The sequence below is a fragment of the Scomber japonicus genome, chromosome 2 (genome assembly GCF_027409825.1).
Source record: "Scomber japonicus isolate fScoJap1 chromosome 2, fScoJap1.pri, whole genome shotgun sequence".
In the NCBI taxonomy this organism is placed as follows: Eukaryota; Metazoa; Chordata; class Actinopteri; order Scombriformes; family Scombridae; genus Scomber; species Scomber japonicus.
In genome coordinates this window covers 35,750,470-35,770,785 of record NC_070579.1, presented here as the reverse complement: position 1 = coordinate 35,770,785, position 20,316 = coordinate 35,750,470, and the positions used below count along the sequence as shown (strand labels likewise).

The following is a 20,316-nucleotide window of genomic DNA, read 5'->3' as shown; positions in this document are numbered from 1 at the left end:
AAACGTTCCTTGTTTGCTAGAGTCTGGCCAAAGGTAAGTAAGTGGAAGTCCATGTCACTATAGTAAACAGCACAGTGACTTACCTTCTGTTTTCTTGCACCCATGTTAGATCTCTGCTACCTTACCTTTTGTAGTGTAAAGCTTTGGGTTTGGTTCTTGTGTTAAAAGAGAGACATTTCTGTGTTTTGTTTTTTTTATCTGACTTTGCCAGTTATCTGTGTCACAGGGTTGGGAGGGAGATAGGTATTCAACCAGTATAATGGATGACATAAAGTTAAGATAAGTCTCAGGTCAGGTTCAGGACTCAAATTCAGGGCGATGTGTTCAGCCTCCTCTTAAGCCATCATTAATTGATGTATTTAGCCACTTTGATGCAGGGCAAAAAGCTGTAAACGCTACCCTGACACATTATCTCCATTTAAATTGTAGTAGCTAATGTGGTAGCAAACCGTTGCTTGTTTACACTTCCAGCAGACACAGGGAAATAAAAGTTGTGTTTATGGACACTTTGTGAATGTTAGTCCAAAATGCACTCTTTCTCACCATCTTCCTGAGAGAAATATCTGTCTCTTTAGCTGCTAAATGCTCCACTATGCTCTCCAGCTAGTTGCTAGCTTAAACTGGTGTTTAGTGTCAGATGTGTAACATACAATAGATTTATCATAGATTTTGCTACGCTGAAATACAGAAATAAAGCTGATGAGAGCAGATAGAGAGAAGTAAAACTGTAAAATTGTGGGCCATAAAACCAAAACAAGGAGCTAAAATATGCTAACAGGGGGAACTGCAGAGTAGGATTAGCCAATACAAGCAACCCCTTTACATTATACACTGCCATTGTATTCAGTTATAATCATGGTAATAAAAAATATGTTTTAATGCAGTTTTAAATACAAGTACAGCCTGTACAGCCCAATTTTAGGTCTGTGTAGAACCCTAATACATGCTCGGTGTTGTTTTTGACTTAGCCTATGTGTACGCTAGTATCAAACATAGCAAAACGCAGCAAATGTGAGATGATAGTTTGAATTTGCAAGTTTCTAAATTACAAAAATTAAAGAGAAGATACACCGTAGTTTTATCAATGGAAGTGGGTCCAATTTATAGCTACAACAGCTACAGGGATTTGCAGCAGGACTACTTTCTGTATTTACTTTCAGTTGTCAGAAGTGTTTGAGATGATTTATGTTAGATTGAAGCTGTTTGGAAAGCTGTCGGAAGCGTTGGCCGGGCATTCTTCTTTCCGGAGTCCACCTCTCTTAAATCTCAGATGGTGAGTAACATGTTGACAGAATCCAGGGTCAAAGGATAGAGAGTGTTGTGTTTATACTGTAATACCCCGTTTGGGAGTTTTGGGCTGTACAAATAAAATGTGAAGAATTCGGGGCCTTGGAACTTGACCCAGGACGTTCTTCAGTCATGCCTGAGTGCAGTCATGTTTAGTGAAATGACCATCCCTGTGTGTGGTCATCTGTGCATGTCAGTGTCTAAGTATCAGTGTGTTTGTGTGGGCTGGTACTTGTAAGTTTCTGCCCTCTTGTCCCTTGCCTTTGTTCACCTCCAGCTCCATCACAAGCTGCACCAGTAATCCTTTTTGAACCCTCTTCTTGGCCTCCCTGCAGTGTCAAGGTTTTCGAAGGCCACCGTCATGCTACTGCTTCACCTCTCTTTCCATCTTCTCCTACTCCTCCATTTCTCCAGGGATCTGACAGACATGGTGGTCCTGCTATATAGAGCTGAATTTGGAAACGCTCAGGAGCAAAAGGGATGAAAAAGATACCCAGAGCTCGTGTGCTTCAACTTTTTTTTGGAGTGCATTTATATATATATGTATGCCACTGACAGCCAGTTCTGCTGTATCCTGCTGGGACTTTCTACCTTTCTGACTGCACTCTTCTCCAAAGCAAGGCATCCTTTATCTGGGGCCAGTGTTCAGCAGTTACTCATGAGCAAGGTAACATTTCCCTTATTGATGGCAAGCGTTTGTTTAACAGAAAGCCCGGTGGCTCTTTCTTTTATCCGCTACCTTTAAAAAGACAGCAAAGCTACTGTATGTGCAGAAGTAGAAGCAGAAAGTATACATGTCTAATTTACCGTATCTAACATGCAGTTCCAAGGGTAGGTTTATGCCAATGATGTGATGATTACAGCTGAGAGCAAAGCATTCAGTCGTATTGCAGCTCCAGAATGTTTCACTTGGGTAAATCAGCAGATTATCCATAAATGTACCAACTTGCAATTATTTTCTAATCGACTCACTCTGTAGGATTCCTCAGTCCTGCTGGGTGATGGTGACCTTTTGATTCGTCTCTCCACAGGTGTCAGCAGGTGTCTCCGCTTCTTTGTCAACATTAAAACATTTTCAGCAGATAAATAACAGATGTTATTGCATCTGAGCAATCATCTCCTAATGAAAAGATTCCAAGCACTCACCTGTTTATCTTAGGTCACACCAATCATTTCTCAGCTCCTCAACATGGGTATAGTTGGGAATAAGCTGGAATTCATCATCCGCTTTATCCAGAGTGTCCTCTCCAGGTTTCTGCCTCCTGTAAATTCAGAAACGGAGTCACAAACAGTCACCACCAGAATATGCAAAGGCTAATTGTGTAGGAATGGTGAGTTAAATCAAAGCTCTTCCTGGATAGAGAAAAGCTTTCATGTGAAATCATATTCATGTAAAATTACAAAGCCTGGGATGTACAGGTGGAGTCACGACTGCAGTGGAATGAAAGGTGATGTGCATCATGAAATACCCCCCCTCCTTTCTCTTTAATGCCAGCAACTTAAAAGACTGTTATTTCGCAGCCAAATTACACCTGCAGTAATGTTCATCTTTAAAGCTAACTATATTCTGTGGTAAAATTATGATTATAGCAACACAGTGCATTAATAAAGCCACAGATGCTCTAATGTAGACTTGAGATAGAGCTGGGAAGCAAATCCAATCTGTCAGTGGTTTCTTTGTTTTGCTGTTTATTGTTGATTTACACTAGATGGCAGCTCTACACAGTTCATGGACCACGATGAAGCGCTTATTATGCACTTGTGTTTTGCACATGTTTATCATTTTGAACAGAATGCACCTAATCAGTTTAGTGGAAATGCAGGTGATCCAAGCAAGGTTGAAGTCACATGTTTAGGTGTTGAATAGCTAGACACATAGCTCTGTTTATTACTGTTTCATTTCTTATTCAATCTATAACAGATATATAATGGCAAACTCATTTTTTATTAAAAGTGGTTTCTTTTTTTATGCTTATACTGAATCATTTTTGTTGCATTTTTTGGTTTTGACAATTTAATAAAACAAAGCATGGAATGACCTCAGCTGTTTGCACTATGGAGCATACTGAAGGGGATTATTCAGCCGCCCCAGAAAAAAAGAAAAAGAAAAAATCCCACTGATGAAAAGCCAAAAGCTGCCACATTCAAATAATCTCTCTCTGCACTCTGACTCCTCACCTGCATCCCCTGAAGCCTGTTGCCTCTTCCACTTGTGTGATGATTGGGGGACGTCTTTAAAACAACACCACTCCAGTCTACGACAAGGAGGAGGAGGAGGAGGTGGAGGAAGAGAAGAGGTGAGGAGAGGAGGGGGGGTGGGGAATAAAGTGTTTATTTATCTACTTCGGAGGAAAAGTGTCTCAGCCGGGCGCCGCCAGCAATCATCAATCGTATAAATAGAAGTCACTCAAAGACGCGGTGAATTCCTCCATCAGCATCCTGTCATGGGCAATAATGTATCGGGGATATCGACGCTCCAAAGAGGACAACTGCAGGGCTTTCAAAGACTGAGAAACTCTCAGAAAGGTCAGTAACTCAACACAAACATGCGCAAAACGCAATTATGCACGACGGGACGCACGATTTGGCAACAATGATGGACGTGTGTGGTTAAAAATGAGTAGTTTATAGGTGGAGCTGAACTTGAATTCTGTTTTTAGAAGGAAATACTCCTATGAAAAAGGTGTTGAAGGCAGCTTTTAGTCACTTTGCCCGGTGTCTGAAGCTCCGGTGTCAGCGTCTGGTGGTGCTGAAGAACAGCTCCTCTCAGCGTGCAGGAGGCGGGCCTGTTGCTTCTGCGGGTTGAAGGTGGATGGAATAGTTGGTGCATGTAGGTGAGGTGTGACCTGTGCACTGTGACTAACTCATTCAAAAAGTTTTTATAAAAATAAAAAAAACACGCCAATGATGATGATAATAATAATAATAATAATAAGCATAAATTGTGTGCAATCCCTATTTCTAAAGAAAGAAATGTGGGGAAAGTTGGGCGACCACAAACTTTTTCATTCTTTTTTTAACTTAGGTCATCATACAAAATAAACAGAGCATAGCTAATCTTAAGTTGTTTTTGTTTTTTTAACTACATATACTTATTTCATTTTCTCATTAGGTATCCTCCCTCCTGCCCAAAAGAAGGGCACCCCAGGGTGGAAAATGTGCCATTGGTTATTTGTGTATGTATCCTATCACTTCTGAGTTCTAGTTAAGATCAAGATCAATTTAAACTTCATTGTCCCACCAGGTTGGGCTAACCACCAGTACAGCAGCCATTAAAAATGAATAAATAAAAACCATAAAAGTCATAAAGCAACAATATACACATGGAGTAATACAAAAGATAATAAATACATAATAAATACTCAGTGCCAGATAGCAGCTCTAATAGATGAATAACAAAAGAAAACACACACCAACACACCTACAGCCACGGTGCAAAGACTCAAATTCTTATCAGGAGCAGCTTTATCAGGTTTTATCTGCTCCTATTAAAAAGCCTGATAGACGCAGGGATGAATGAATTATTGAATCTGTTTAACCTACAACGAGGGACTCTGCCTCCTACCAGAGGGTAGCAGCTCGTACTCTGTATACAGAACATGAGATGAGTCACTTATGATCCTATTGGCGTGACGCAAGTTAGCCTGTTCATAATACATGCAGGATAAGTGCTCTTTAACACCAATGATTTTCCATGCAGCGTGAATTAAACGGAACACTTTTTTATTGTTCCATATTCATACTGTGTGTGTGTGTGTGTGTGTGTGTGTGTGTGTGTGTGTGCGTGTGCGTGTGTGTGTTAGCTTTGTTAATTTTCAACATGTTTTTGGAAAATATGCAGTACCCTGTAGGTACAATTTACAGTAAACTAAAATAATGAGGGATTGGACTACATGATTAAGATAATGATGCAGTATTCATTAAAGTAGTGTTATGCTTTAATTCTAATTAATTAATCAAACAACCAAAAATACACAAGAAAGCATATGACACACAGTGAACCCTTTGGGGCCCCTGGGATTATTAACCAACTTTAACCTGTTATTAATCCAGCAATATTCAATCAAGGCTGCATTAATACCCCCAGGGGCCCCTGGGCACTGAAGCTCATGTCCCCCAGACAACTGATTGGATAACACTGCTGTCAGGTGGAAACCTTGTAACTCATATTTTGCTTTTGAACATACTAGGTTTCTAAATTACCATAATTAGCTACATCAAGAGAATGGGTTGTTGTATTTCTGTAAAGTTTTTTTGCCTATCACTGAGGACCCCTTGCTGCTCAGCGGTCTGTATGTGCTCAACCCTATCCAGCCCCCACTTCCTTCTTGTCTTCCAGCACAAATCAGGAATTTCAGTGTTCCGGTCATTGGAATAAAAAATCAAATCTGTCCATAACTGACAAAACAATTTCACCTCAAAGTTTATTTACTAGCCATTCTGGAGCCTTCGATTTGAGCACACAACCATGATCAGCAGATGGAGTTTATCCATTTGTCATAGAATTACACAGAGCCTTTAAAAAAGATCTCCTTCATGCCAATTTAAAAGCTGAGCTTCAAAAGTTCAGTCTTGACGTCAAGAACACGGGTTGATAAAACACAACTAAAAATCATGGTCCATTTAAAGAATGAACTTTGACAAGAAGTGCTCAGAACAACAACACAATTTCTACAATTTCCTGAGAAAATTCAATCTGTTGAAGAAAATCAGGGGATAAAATTTAAAGTTTAGGAACAGCTACATAATAGACACTATATGGAAGGTCTAGAATTCACTTTTAATGTCTACATATCTGTAGAGTACATGAGTCAGTGCTGTTGATCCCATAGTTCCAGATGACAGCTGACCTAAACCAGATTTTGGTCTTACTTTTAATGGAAGTTTTAGTGCAGATATCCAGCAGGGGTTACATTAAGAAGTATGTGGATCCTTGAAGTAAAACATGTGGATTTGTGCCATTGTTACTGGAAACAAAAACAATCCAGTTAATGATCAAAGTCATTATCCACAATTTGAGAATGATATTTGCAATGCATATGTTGTTGTGGGATTAATTTGCTGCTTGCTGAATTCTAAAAATACATCTATACACAGAGGAAGAAAAATAATGAAGTCGGGCAGGTGTTTATAAATACGAAGCCCAGCGAAAGTAACAAAATCCATCTGAGTCCCCCCCAATCAAAAGTTAAACAATAAAATGTGCAGCCAATCGTAATATCCTCACGTACCCACTCTAAAGCTCTTTCCAAGACCTTTTGGACCAAGTCTCATGTGTAATACAATCATGTAAAGTACAAAAAGTCCACCTCCACACACACACACACACACACATATATACACTCTCCCCCAGTCCTGATCCCACTGTTACATCTGGATTACAGAGGGAGGGAGGGGGTGAGGCTGGGAGAACAATTTAAAATGGAGCTGTCATCGGGATAATCACCATAAGTACACAGTTTGCCCTTTCACATCCTCTTTCTCTATCTCACCCTCATGCGCGCTCACACTGCTATTTTCACATCGTCAGAGAACACAGCGCAGAACGAGTGAGTCAGGCAGGAGAGACATGAGAGAAGAGGCACCATTATTCAGCCAGGTTTCCTTGACGACCACCCAATAACATGTGCAACAGTTCCCATGGTGATGGTTTCTAGAGTGCGTTATCAGCGGGAGATGATGGCTGATTGGGAGCGAGGACGTCACTCGGCTGCCGTTCGCAGTGATGGAAGAGCTTGGGCGTGTTTGTGCAGCTCTAGCATCCTAGTTTATTACGCTGGCGTTTGGACAGCAGTGCAGGGATTGGTTGGATAGGGAACGGCGATATCTGGCAGACACCCACACACACAAACACACACACAAACACACACACACACACACACACACACACACACACAGAGCCACACTAATATCTTCAATATAGATGTACATTCATTTGCTTTCAGCAGGCATACATGGCCTTCTCTTAGCTCTGCTGAATCAGCTTTGTGATGATGACTCCACACTTATTGTCAAAGCAGTCTTCATCTCATTTCTTATTAAACCACATCATTATGTTATATTGTCAGCTTTCACATTTACATACCTGTCATATGCATACTATAGTAATATGTTCATATAGTATGCCAGGGGGTTATTATAGTAGGAGAATGTAGTTACAATAATCAATTCTTAGAGTATATTTCAGCTATAACATGAGTGTTATGGATAAAACCTTTTCTCTGGAAATAAAGCTGATAATAGATTAAAAACAGACAAATGAGTATGTTAATTAAATACCTGAATAATGAAGGTGGTATTTGATTATATTGACAATATTGGAATAACAAAGTCCTACTCATTAATTTGCAGTATTTCCAACCATGTAATACAACCATAGATAAGGATGATGAGCTATATAAATAAACTTGACTGTAAAGGGCAGCTAGCTCTATATTAACATAATATTTAATATATATAATATGTTCCTTCAGTTAGATGTTTGAGCTTCACTGTGCAGATGATATATGTGCAGAGTTTGACACTGAACGTTTATCTGACCTCATTGAAAATCTCATTTTAAAGCATGGCTATATGATGACATCACACATAGTTTGGAAGCCAATTCTGGTCCAATATTCAACTTAACACAAGTGTGATGTTGAAATTTGAAGCCTCAAGTTCAAATTCACTGGGAATAGACTTTGCAGTGAAGTAGGAGACATCTTGTGGAGAAGGTGAAGATGCCATTATAGGGATTTTAAAGTGGTAGAAACCATATCAGAAACACATTGTTCCAAACAGAATATTCCTATATGTCTTGATAGATGTCTGGAGGGGTTAGTCATTATTAATATACACAAAAACCTATGACAGGTGACAAATCTATCAGCTGACAGTTAATATTAGTGGCGGAAGTTTGAATCTGATAGAAGTCCATGCCATGTCTAAGGTGTTGTGCACCTTTTAGACCACAGGAGGGCAGTCTGACAGGTTGAATTAAGTTTCAAGGCATGTAATATTCACTGTAAGTATCTTAAAATATGTAAGTCAAGCCAAGCCAGCACATGTGTATGCACTATTGGCACTAGTGGGTAATTTAGCAGCGAAATAGTCGGATATTTCCCTGGTGGAGCCCAAAACAGAGCTAAAAGGAGAGTGAATATTGGGTTTAGAGCTATCAGCTAATGTTGCTGCATAACTGCTAGGTGTGTAAATAATTAACTGTTTGCTTGTTTCAGAATAATCCCATTGTCACAGTACTCAGGCAAAGTTTCTACCACAGTTTAAGGTTGTCATCTGTCAGCTTGGTTATATAAAAAAGCTGAGTATAGGCAGGAGAGGGTGAGAGCTTTTGATAGTGTCACACACAAAGTGCAAGGCTACACTATTTGCCAGAAGCAGCACTTACCAACCCAGACCTTGTACAAACCCAACCTGAATAAAGACTTTTTTTTTTATTTTACAGTTTTTCTTTTCTCCTCAGTGAAATATTACTGAATGACCCCATATTATCATCTGCGGCGATTCAAGTGCTACCAAGCATAGTTGGTTGTGTGACAAAGACGTAGCGAGAAAGCATTTAGACAAGAGCCGTCCTCAAGGGATGCTACATTTGAACACGGTGTTCAGTCGCAGCCGCTGACAAAAACATAACATTTGAAAGGACGTGCCGCCTTCTGTTCACACTTTGCCAGACAGACAAGAAAACACGGAGACAGGGAACAGATGAGGAAGACGTGCGGTGCGATAATGCGTGTTTGTGTGTTTGTGTGTGCGTCTCGCTGGGAGAAAAAAAAAACTGAGACAAAAACAGAGGCAGGCACAGGGAATGCAAATGCACCATGAACAAGATGTAGTAATGACTCATGGGTAAACAACAGTTTAGTTCCAGCCCATTTCTCCATCTTTTTTTTAAAGATGAACCCCCACCTCACTCACAAAGTCCTGCATGAGTAAGATAATAAATGTGAACAAAATCTGAGCAGGCAATTATCCTTGTAAGTTAGGTTATATGAGCAGACTACGGTGCCGGATTTATTTTTAAGAACATTTATCGCAAACAACACCAAAAAAAAAGAAGAGTTACAGCTCTGGGAGTTAATTCGATGTCTTACTCTCAAGGACACTTCAGCAGCTGTTTCAGGGAGCAAATCCACTCCTGATCAAAGTGGCACAGTTGTTTTTCTTCATCCTATCATTTCATACAATAGTACCTGTGACAGAAATGGAAACACGTATATTTTTTGTCGGTCACCGTGGTTTCGCTTCATTGATCCGTGCCACACAGAGGCAGGAGCAAGGAGTTAAAGCTTTTATATTACAGCTAACTGACTTGAGCTCAGCCTGTTCTCCTACATGATATTACTGCGAGGGCACCACAAGGGCATGCTGTTACCTCACACACACACACACACACACACACACACACACACACACACATGCAAACACATACAATAAGCACCTGTGTTTGACTCACATACTGCACAGACTGTATGTATGTAGATTACTGGAAATCACTAGACAATGATTAGTGATTTAAGACATCTGTCAGTGAAGTGCTGGGTGTGGGTGACAAACCCTCATACATGTGCTGTCTTCCACCTATTTCTCCTCATCACGACTCCCTGTTTCCATATATAACTCAGTTACTATAGTGACAGAGCTGATGTGGACTTTTTTCTTTCTTCCTCTCTGAAATAATAACTTACATTAGTAACCTGTGATATCAGCTATGAATTCTGCTTAAAGCTAATCAGTATTTTTATATTAATAATGGATTAAATGATTATGTGTGAAGTGAAGGGGGGGTTCACCTGTAGTGGATATTCTGCTGTGAATTATTAACTCATTGAGGTCAAAGACTTCTATTTTAGCTCATTGTTTTGGGGTTTTCGAGCACAAAAAGTCCACTCTCATCAACTCTGGCAGATTAGGAAGAATAGGAATATTTCCCATTATTCCAGTTTGGGAGTTTTTGCACAATATTCCTAATTATCCCCCAGTACTCATATACTGTACCTTACATAGGAAGTAAAAACAAGGTAAAGATACTAATAATACAGCAATATAAAAATACTCCATTACAAGTAACTACATCAAGCTCATAATACTTATGTACTTTTACTGTAATACTTTACTCTATTACAGACTTATTGGTTATTTCACTCCTGTGACTGTCCTGCTATACAAACTGTTAGCCATCTGTCACCTTTTGTTGCTGCAACAAAGACAAGCTTCACTCAAACCAAGAGTAAAAATAAAATGTAAAAACCTTGTTATGCTGATTTAAATGATTTGTATTTTTCAGGATTGAAGACTACCTGATCTTCTGTTGGTTGACTTGTATGTGTTTTGGCCTAATAAAGCCCTGCACACCCAATGACATACTATTTAGATAACTGTATTTTCTTCTTTATGGAAAGTAAACGCTTAAATGATATTTTAAATGTTCTCTGTTTTCTTTACTGCTGCAACAAACCAGTTTACACTAACAGAAAATTCAAATTTTCAAATTTCTAATCAACAGTTTTCATTGAAAAGGGTTCTAATATGATTTGAAGTGACTGCCTCATCACTGGTGAGTTACAGAAAGTAGTTTTAAAATTGTGTCCATTCATGAATAGGAGGCAGTACTGAAGAGTAGTTGGCTGATTTCATAGAAATGACCTGATGAATCGACACAATGGAAAACTGAACTTATCCATTCACATTTTCATGTGAATAGACAATAAAAAAATTTATATTCTTATCTTATCACTCTTATATTGTGGGGCACAGTTATTTTTACTTTCACTATGAGGTAATATATCTATATCAGAGACCTTTTCCCAGAAACCAGACCCTGAAAACCTCAAAGTGAAAGTTAAAATCCATTATTCATTATCTGTTTTTATTGTATCCACTGACAGTTATAATTATCACATAGGTATTGTTTAACTGATAAGATTTTCCATCACGTGCATTCAGCAGGTAATTTCTGTAAAATCAGCCAACTTCAGTCTCCTATTCATGAATGGACATCATTTTCTGAATCCGAATGTACACGATGGAAACACTTATCAGTTGAACAACACCTATGTGATAATTATAAATGTCAGTGGATACATTAAAAAACAGATAATGAATAATTAATTAAAATTTTTTCAGGGTCTGGTTTCTGAGAAAAGGTCTCTCATATTGATATATTACCTCATAGTGAAAGTGAAAATAACTGTGCCCCACAGAATAAGAGTGATAAGATAAGAATATAAAAACTTTATTGTCTATTCACATGAAAATGTAAATGGACATTGTCTTTGTTGCAGCAACAAAAGATGACAGATGACAGTTTGCATAGCAGGACAGTCACAGGTGTGAAATAAGCAATAAGTCCGTAATGGAGTAAAGTATAACTTTAAAAGTACATAAGTATTATGAGCTTGATGTAGTTAAAATATTACAGTAAAAGTACTGCAGTATTATGAGTGATGTAGTTAAAATATTACAGTAAAAGTACATAAGTATTATGAGTGATATAGTTAAAATATTACAGTAAAAGTACTGCAGTATTATGAGTGATGTAGTATGCAGTATTACAGTTAAAGTAGTGGTTTGGTCCCTCTGACTGATAGTTATGGATATTATCGTATATGACATCATTAGATTATTAATAGTGAAGCATCAGTTTTAGAGCAGCATGTTACTGTTGTAGCTGCTGGAGGTGGAGCTAGTTTCAACTACAAGTCCAGTGGTTCCGAACATAGGGGTCAGGCCCCTCCAAAAGGTCAGCAGCTAAATCTGAGGGGTCACGAGATGATTAATGGGAGAGAAAAGAAAAAAAACAAAGTTCTGAAACACAAATTGTTTCAGTTTGTGGACTTTAAATGGAATTTTGCTTTGTTTTGTGACATATTGGATATTTTGACCTCTTTTAGCATTGAACGTTTATTTGAATGAAACCATGAGAAGCTTAGAGTGTAAATCAACATGTGATACAATTCATAGACATGAGAAATGTAACAAGGCACCCGAACTAGACTTTGCTTTTTTGTAAGAGGCAAACCAAAAAAGTTGTGAACCACTGGTTTAATCTTTAAGACTGTGTCGTAGCATATTCATTTTCCTTTGTGTAAAATATTAATTCGAAAACTAATTAGACATGTCATGGAGTAAAAGTACAAAGACTGTACCCAAAAATTGTACAGTAAAAGTGCAGTGCTTGTGTAAATGTACTTACTTTCTGCTACTGCCTTATAGCCACACAAGCTAATACCCTAAATTAGCTCCCAAGTGACACCAGATAAAGCAAACAGCTACAGTTGCTTTTAAATGAGCTGTATGCATTAGTGTCAGGGTTCTGATACTGCTGCTAGTAACTTTCACCAAATCATATTGTTACTGTTACAAATATCTTCAACTCAGAATTATAGCTAGGAGGCAGACATGAACTCTTTTTCTGACTTAGCTCCTTGTAATTACAATCTGAGAAATGGGACAGAAATGTGACATTAATTGCTGTATGCTAACTACACAGCACTAGCAGACAGAGTTATAGCTAAGGCCAGAAAACTATTCCAAATGAATACTAATTTTGCTCTGTGTCTTCTGGATGTGGATTAGCAATTAGCTCACCATAGCACAATGTTCACCATAACAACCATATAATTTGATACAGTGACGTGCGGTCAGGGGAGGCAGGTGAGGCCGTGCCTCACCTGTTATCATGGAAAAAGACTTAAAAATGAAAAAAATAATAAATGGTTATATTTGTCCAGTGATTTGCACTATAAGGTTATTTTCTATCTAACTTTACCAGTTTCGGATTATTTTTAATTCAAAATCGCTGAATTTTCACATGTACTGATCAAACACTGAAAAGAGACGCACAGTGAGGCAGCAGCCCGACGAGCCTCACCATGGATTGCGCAATGACTCGGTTTACTGCGCTGGCATGCTATGCAGTGAGACAGTACAGCTGTACAGCTGTCTCTCTGTATGTCGCTATTAACATGTTCAAACACTTTTACTATATGAACTAAATTTCCATAGTTTAGCTGATGATATAATGTACAGTGTTTGTAGCGTGTTTCGTGTGCTGAGCAGCATAAAACGGCTGCAAAAAGTCACTAAGTGAGGCACGCAGTTCTCCGGCCTCATGGCAGGGGGCGCTCCTGATCCCAGTGATTCTTATTACGACTCATTAGCTGCAGAATAAGTGACAGTAAGCTACAACTACAGTGAGCAAGTTGGCAAGTCATTTATAAGTAAAGGTAAGACCATAATAACGTTTTTTTAAAATTAAATGTGTTTTTTTGTGTGCTACAGTTTGTATGTGTAAAGAAAGCTGATATGAGATTTTAAACATAACCTGTTAACTGCTGCCAATCAAATGGTGAATAAGCTACTCTGTAGGGTTCATATGTTTGTAAATCTGATTGTGATGAAGTCAGTGCCTCACTAGACATGAACCTCACCGCACGTCACTGATTTGATACTATGTCAATTTTGTGTTTACAAGTTGTTCAGCTCCCCCAAGAAGATACAAAATAATCAATGAATGCAGCTTTAGCTCAATTGTGGCAAGCTGTTTTAAGTACAGGTGAAGGCTGTATCACTATGACTGTGTCTCAAATGGAGCACTTACGTGAGTGCACCAGAATGTAGTGCAGAGTGCGCACTGAGCACTTACCTCTGTAGTGCACACTGTCGTGGGTAAGTATTGTCTCAAATGGAGCACTGGCGTTTAGCACTTAGCGGAAGTGACGGGCTAACATTTGATCGCGATTCTCCGACCCGCGAAAATATTGACATTATTGACATCTGAAAACTGGGCAAAAAGTCCCTCCCCTTCCGCTACGTAGGCAAAATGGCGTCCGTTTAGTGTGAGTAGTGTCCATCATCTCACACTGGATTTTTTGTCCGTTATGAGTGCACCATCCGGGTACTGTCAGAGCACTGAGTTTTCGCTTGTTCTTCAGTGTGAACGCACTATGCCCTAAAACATAGTGCTTGAAGTGTGCAAGTGCGCCATTTGAGACACAGCCTATGTGACATCTAGAGCACTTACTGTAGGTCAACAAACCAGCTGCTCTTGGCTGTACCTCGGTCCAGACTCTCTACTCGGGGGGACAGAGCCTTCTCAGTGGCGGCCCCCAAGCTGTGGAACAGCCTACCTTTCCACGTTAGAGCTGCACAGTCTGTAGAGCATTTTAAAACACTATTAAAAACATATCTTTTTTCATTGGCGTTCAGTCCCAGCTAGGCAAGAATCCTTGGCTTCCTACTTTTTATTTATTTTATTTATTTTACTTTTTATTTGTTTTTATTCTAATTTTAGTTTTTAAATTGAGCTCTTACTATTCCTTTATTGTTTTATTTATTATTATATTGTGTGTGATTATATTGTATTTTAATAACTGTACAGCATTTTGGCTCAACTGAGGTTGTTTTTTAAATGTGCTTTATAAATAAACTTGACTTGACTTGACTTGACTTTATTTGCTAGAGTTTGCACTATTAGCAACAATGTATTAGCATGTATTGGAATTTTGCATTAGGTTAGCAATTTGTGCTAAACAGGAGCTGCACAACTCTTTGTTTGAATGCTAATCTTGCGACTTGTCTGCTGGACGTGGATTAGCAATTACTGTAGCTCAATGTTCACTATAACAACCATATAAATTGATACTATGTCAATGTTGTTTATAGCTTGTTCAGGCCACCCCAAGAAGCAGATTTAACCATCAACAATAACCAGTTTCTGTGCCGGTGAAGGCTGTAGCTTAGCTAGAGTTTGCGCTAATTAGCAACTATGTGTTAGTATGTATTGGAGTTTTGCATTAGTTTAGCAATTTATGCTAAATAGGGGCTGTATAACTCTTTGTATTTATTGATGAAATCATGAACTCATGGTGAAATTAATGAGCTTTAGTGTCTGCACATAACAGGAAACTGGCCCAGTCTGCTATTAGTCTTGAGAACTTAAAATAGCCTAATCAAAACATTGTTTTCTTACTCTTACATAGCCTATTCATACACGGGGCGTGGTTGTTAAATGAAAGTATACCACATTAGCTTTGTAATTAGAGGACCTTAAAGCACTGCACGGCTGAGTGAAATCATAAAAGAAACTAATAACACACCCCAGGAAATATCTGGAGAACATTTCAACCATTTTCTACACTTCTTTTTACTATATAGCAGCGACGTCTCTGTTTCCCTCGTGTGGCAGTGTGACCTGGCTTATGCAACATGGCACCAACAGTACAGCTGCCTGCCAAGAGTGTTTTTCGAACATCCTTAACACCTGCCTAAATAAGAAACACACAGAGAGAGGTGATACAGGCACATAGTCGCTCCTGGGAGTATCGGAGCACCTCCGGCACTGTAAATGCAGTGTTTACGCTCTGTAAACATTAGCTATAAAAAAGCGACTGGCTGTGTTTTCTATCCCAGTTGCCTGTGCTTGGATGAGCTCACCAGGTTATATTATGTGTCATACTTATATAAGACAATGCAAAGGCAAGGAGCACTCACAAGAATATTGTTAATGCATTTTGAATAGCTTAAGAGTGCTTCAGTAAGAATGTTTCTCTTGGATGTACAAACACCTGTTACATCATTGTATATTTATGTAATGTATTGCCCTTGATCAAATTAATTGATCAAATCACATCTAGAAATAGGATGAAATTTACTCATGGAGAGGCTTTATAGTTGCTTTTAGTACCATGCTTTGGTGTTATTGCTTGCATTCCTGCCCTTGCACTATGGTAACCAAGACAGAATCACGACACTTTGTTAATCACATGCCTTGTAACTGTCATTCATGCGCACAAATGTATTGACTTTCCCCCATAAAGACGGGAACATTTGGCTGCTTGTATCCACAGTGACAGATGTGTGTTTTGATGCTACTTTACGGCGATGTGGGGACAAGATGTTTGCCTCGTGTACTCATTAGCTCCGTGGAGTTTATACGGGTGGATGTGGAATAATTCATCTTCGCTTGACTCACAGATCATGTGCCTCTTTGTATATGTTCTGTTAGTTCTGTAAAAACTTGGTGAATCACGGTGAATCTCAGAATAGATCTCAGAATGGGAAACTGTATGTTACATTTAGGTCAAGCATTCATGCGGTACACTTTTGAAAAGCGGTGGCGGCTGCTTGTCGTCTTGTTAATGTTTTTCAAAAAAGCAGAGCCAAGGTTATTTGTAAAGTGGCAGGGGTCCGCGGCAGTGTTTGAGATTGAGATCAGTTCTTTAGTGCCTTGATTTTCTGAGGGCATGTTGCAGGATTCAGGTGCAGTGGTGATGTTTTGTCAGAATGGAGCCATAAATGTCTGATTTTATTTTTGACAATTTTGGTCTTCCACAACATGGAGAACAAAATAGACACATAGACACAACAAAACAGAACAAAATCAAATAAAACAAACAAACCACTAGCTCACAGTAAAGATGCACATGTATATCAATATGTGCAATGACTGAAATGTTCATAAGTGGATTCAGTCTCAGAAACTGAGTCAGTGTAACTAAGACAGAGAGGTCAAGGAAGCCCAGGAAAGAAAATGAACCTGCCAGAGCACAGCGCACCACAATGCAATACAACACAATACAGTATGTTTCAATTTAATTAGGTCCCAGTGAGACACCTCTGAGAAATAGACAAGGTGTACCGAATTTATTCAAGATATTCAGCCATTTGTTAAATCAGGGAGGCGAGCCAGACTTCCACTCTCTAAGGATAACCCTTTTTGCAATGACCAAACCAAACATGAGGGCTTGTTGTAATGTGGAGGGAAGAGTCAAAGAAGAATCAACCCAATACCACAAAAGACCATCAGGGATCAGCTGTCTGTTGTATATGTCACTATACAGTTTAAACATATCACACCAAAAACTTGAATTTTGGGCAAGACCAGAAAAGATGGCCAAGGGTCCCATCCCTTGACTTACACTTATCACAGGTAGCAGAGACACAGGGAACGATTCTATTTAGCTTGGTCTTAGAAAAGTGAAGCCGATGTGCATCAGATTCTTAGTTTCGTTTGGTGAAATCTGATACTATAATGCACCTTATTCGTGATCTTTGAATGCTCATACTTTCTTAGAAAAGACCTTTTGGGGTGAAATATTTGACATGATAGAAAGCATAACAGCTCTATCAGATAATATGTTAATGCTCAAAACCTCCAAACAGCTCTCCATTCAGGTGGAATTATCTTTCATGTTCTTAAAAATGTTAATTTTCCCCCTTTTTGCATCAAATGACTTTAATCATTTGTTTAATGAATATATTTTACGCATAATGTTTTCCAATAATTGAATAGTCTTGTGCGGCACTGATAATAGTTTAATTCTTGTTAGCTTAAATCTTGTTACCCAACTAGGATCAAATGAAATAGAACATAGAAGAATGTTGTGGTGAGCCGCTCAGCAGAATGGAGTCATTGCGGTTGGAAAATGAACCGACTTGGAGAGGCCAAAACAATGTCCTAATGCGACCTAATGTTTAAAATGTCAGGGGGGGGGGGGGGGGGAAGAAAAAAAGAAAGGAGTGTTGTTTTTCTTTCCAAGCAGACCACCAGACAAACAGCCTTTTCAATATGGCACCGGATCAAAAGGAGCATATCAACCACACAGCTGGGTTTGATTGCACAATTAAAAAAGAGAAGTTGGAATGAGAGTCTGAAATGGGGAAGTAAATGTTGGCAAAATGACAAGTCAATCAGGATGTGAAGTGATGCTTTGCGTTTGTTTTTTTTTGTTGCATGCTAGCCTTGAGAACATTATGACAGGAGGGTGATTATTTTTAAATTATGGAGGATAAAACAATGCTTAATTTAAAATGCATTTTCTTTTTTCTTTTTTTTTCTTGCTGTAAATCAATATAATGTGACTATAGTGTGCTCATTTTAAAGAGAAAAATATGAGTGGAATAGCAGTTTCTAATGTGTGCAAATGCAAGTAACTTACAATCCCTGTTACATCCCTGTTGCAGCTATACGTTCAATACATATGGAGAGCAAATATTTTTGGATCACTGCTTTCAAATGTGTTGTGCAGAGAAACAGATACAGTAACATTGCTTGATGTAAATACATGTTTTTTTGCTTAACTCATAACTGGTTAAACTACTGTAGTAAGTAGGATATGTAAAATGATGACAAATTACCATCAACTATGTGTCATGAACCTTCCACACATCAACTTCAAGCATCAACTTTGACCACTTGTATGCTGATGGTCATGTGGAAGCACACTGTTTTTCCTGTCCAAATGATTATCAGCAACATTCCAGATAAAATTAGATAAAAATAGCAATAGTCACAACCTGGTGATCTTACTCATTGTAAACTTTGTAATCTTTTTTTTTAAATAAGGGAAGTCATTCACAGTCCAGGTTTGCAAGGCATGTTGAGTATATAAATCACATGTACATAAATACATCATAATATAGAAATAACTCAAATATTTGCATTAAGTCCTATCAAAATGAAACGTGTCTTCCTTCTCCATGTCATTTTACTTTAAGAAGCTAATTATGAACATGAGATGGCAATTTCCATTAAAGCAGGTCAGGTCTCTGTGTGATGAGTCATCTTTCCATTGTGTAGATTTCATAAATACATTTTAACCAATCTTCTAATGATGGAGCATCTGTTTGCAACCACTTCCTAATCAGGGCTTCTTCCCCTGCAATAAGTAAGACTCTCATTATGTATTTGTCTGACTTAATCTGAATATTCTTTGTTACATTAACCATATTCTTTGTACTTATTTTGTTAAATTTGTTACCTCCATTCTTCTTTCAGGTTTATTGGTATTGGGGACCAGTCCATTACAAGAGTCCTTCTAGTGACATTCTTAACACATGTGTTCTTATCTCCAGTAGAAAATGAACTTTGTTTTTCATTCCACACCAAAATATCAATGGACTCTTTGTCCAGCCATTTTTGTAATATTATGAGGCGTGCAAAGCAATTCTAAGTATGTCTGCAGTCATAATTGGAGTCTTATCTCAGTATAAGGTAATGTGGATTTAGATGTATAAGTATCCCATATATTTTATTCAACTCATTTTGGCTAGATACGATGACAATATGTACCACAGATGTATTTTACATTGCAGCCATAAAGGAGAGCACATAGGATCATATTTACATCAAACAGCTGGCGCTACATGTCATCTGTAAATAATCTTATATTGGGTCTCATAGGATTTGTTAGAGCATGTTTTCTTTGCATTATATATTTTTTTAAGATTTATTTTTGGGCTTCTTATGCCTTTATTCAGACAGTCTGGCAGAGTTATATCATGAATATAACTTATAACTTTCTTCCTTAGAGAAGAAGCTTTCAATACTATATTTTCCAAGTGATTCATGTCCAGACCACTCTTTCATATCTATATGGATTGGATATAACTCCTAAATTGTAGATAGTTGAAAAATTGTGCTTGGGAAAGGTCAAATTCAGTCCTAAGTTGTGAAAAGGATTTATAGCACTAGTCTGTAGGATTAGGTGCCCTCCCGCTCCCCCTCCCCCTCTCCCTTCCAAACATGTAGAAGAACTTTCTGTGGTGGCAAAAATCACAAAAAAAAAACATGAAATGCTTCATAGAAGATGATCTGCTCTGTATGTAGAGATAAAAGGCTCATTCAAAAAACACAATGATTCTTATTTTCAGGTGATTATACACTAATTAAAATGTGCTTATGAACATTATATTCCATTTCTGCAAAGTTCGTTCTGATAGATGCCACTAAATTCTACACAATACACCTTTATGAGTCCATCCTAAATAGAGATTTTAGGGTATTTTAGAATAGCAAAAACAGGTTGTTATTCCACTTCCTCTCTTCTTATAAAATGTGTGGAGTTGCTGATTACACACAGCAGGCTGTTTATCTCCCCATCACAGAATGCTATCATTAAAACACATCTGTCACTGAGCGTAAAAGCAGTTAATGTTCCTATCTTTATGGAGCAGGAGTCAATACATTTGTGTGCTTGGACAACAATTACAAGGCTTGTGATTATAAAAGTGCCATAATTCTAT

General features: G+C 38.3%; 1 protein-coding gene across 1 annotated transcript in view; it reads left to right on the top strand.

Moving 5' to 3' along the window:
• Positions 1-3,731: 3,731 nt before the first annotated feature.
• The window catches only part of neurl1aa (neuralized E3 ubiquitin protein ligase 1Aa), a 69,922-nt gene continuing 53,337 nt past the window's right edge, over positions 3,732-20,316 (top strand). The window contains exon 1 of the mRNA XM_053325490.1: positions 3,732-3,813. Coding sequence (XP_053181465.1) covers positions 3,732-3,813 — 82 coding nt within the window. The remainder of the gene's footprint in view (positions 3,814-20,316) is intronic.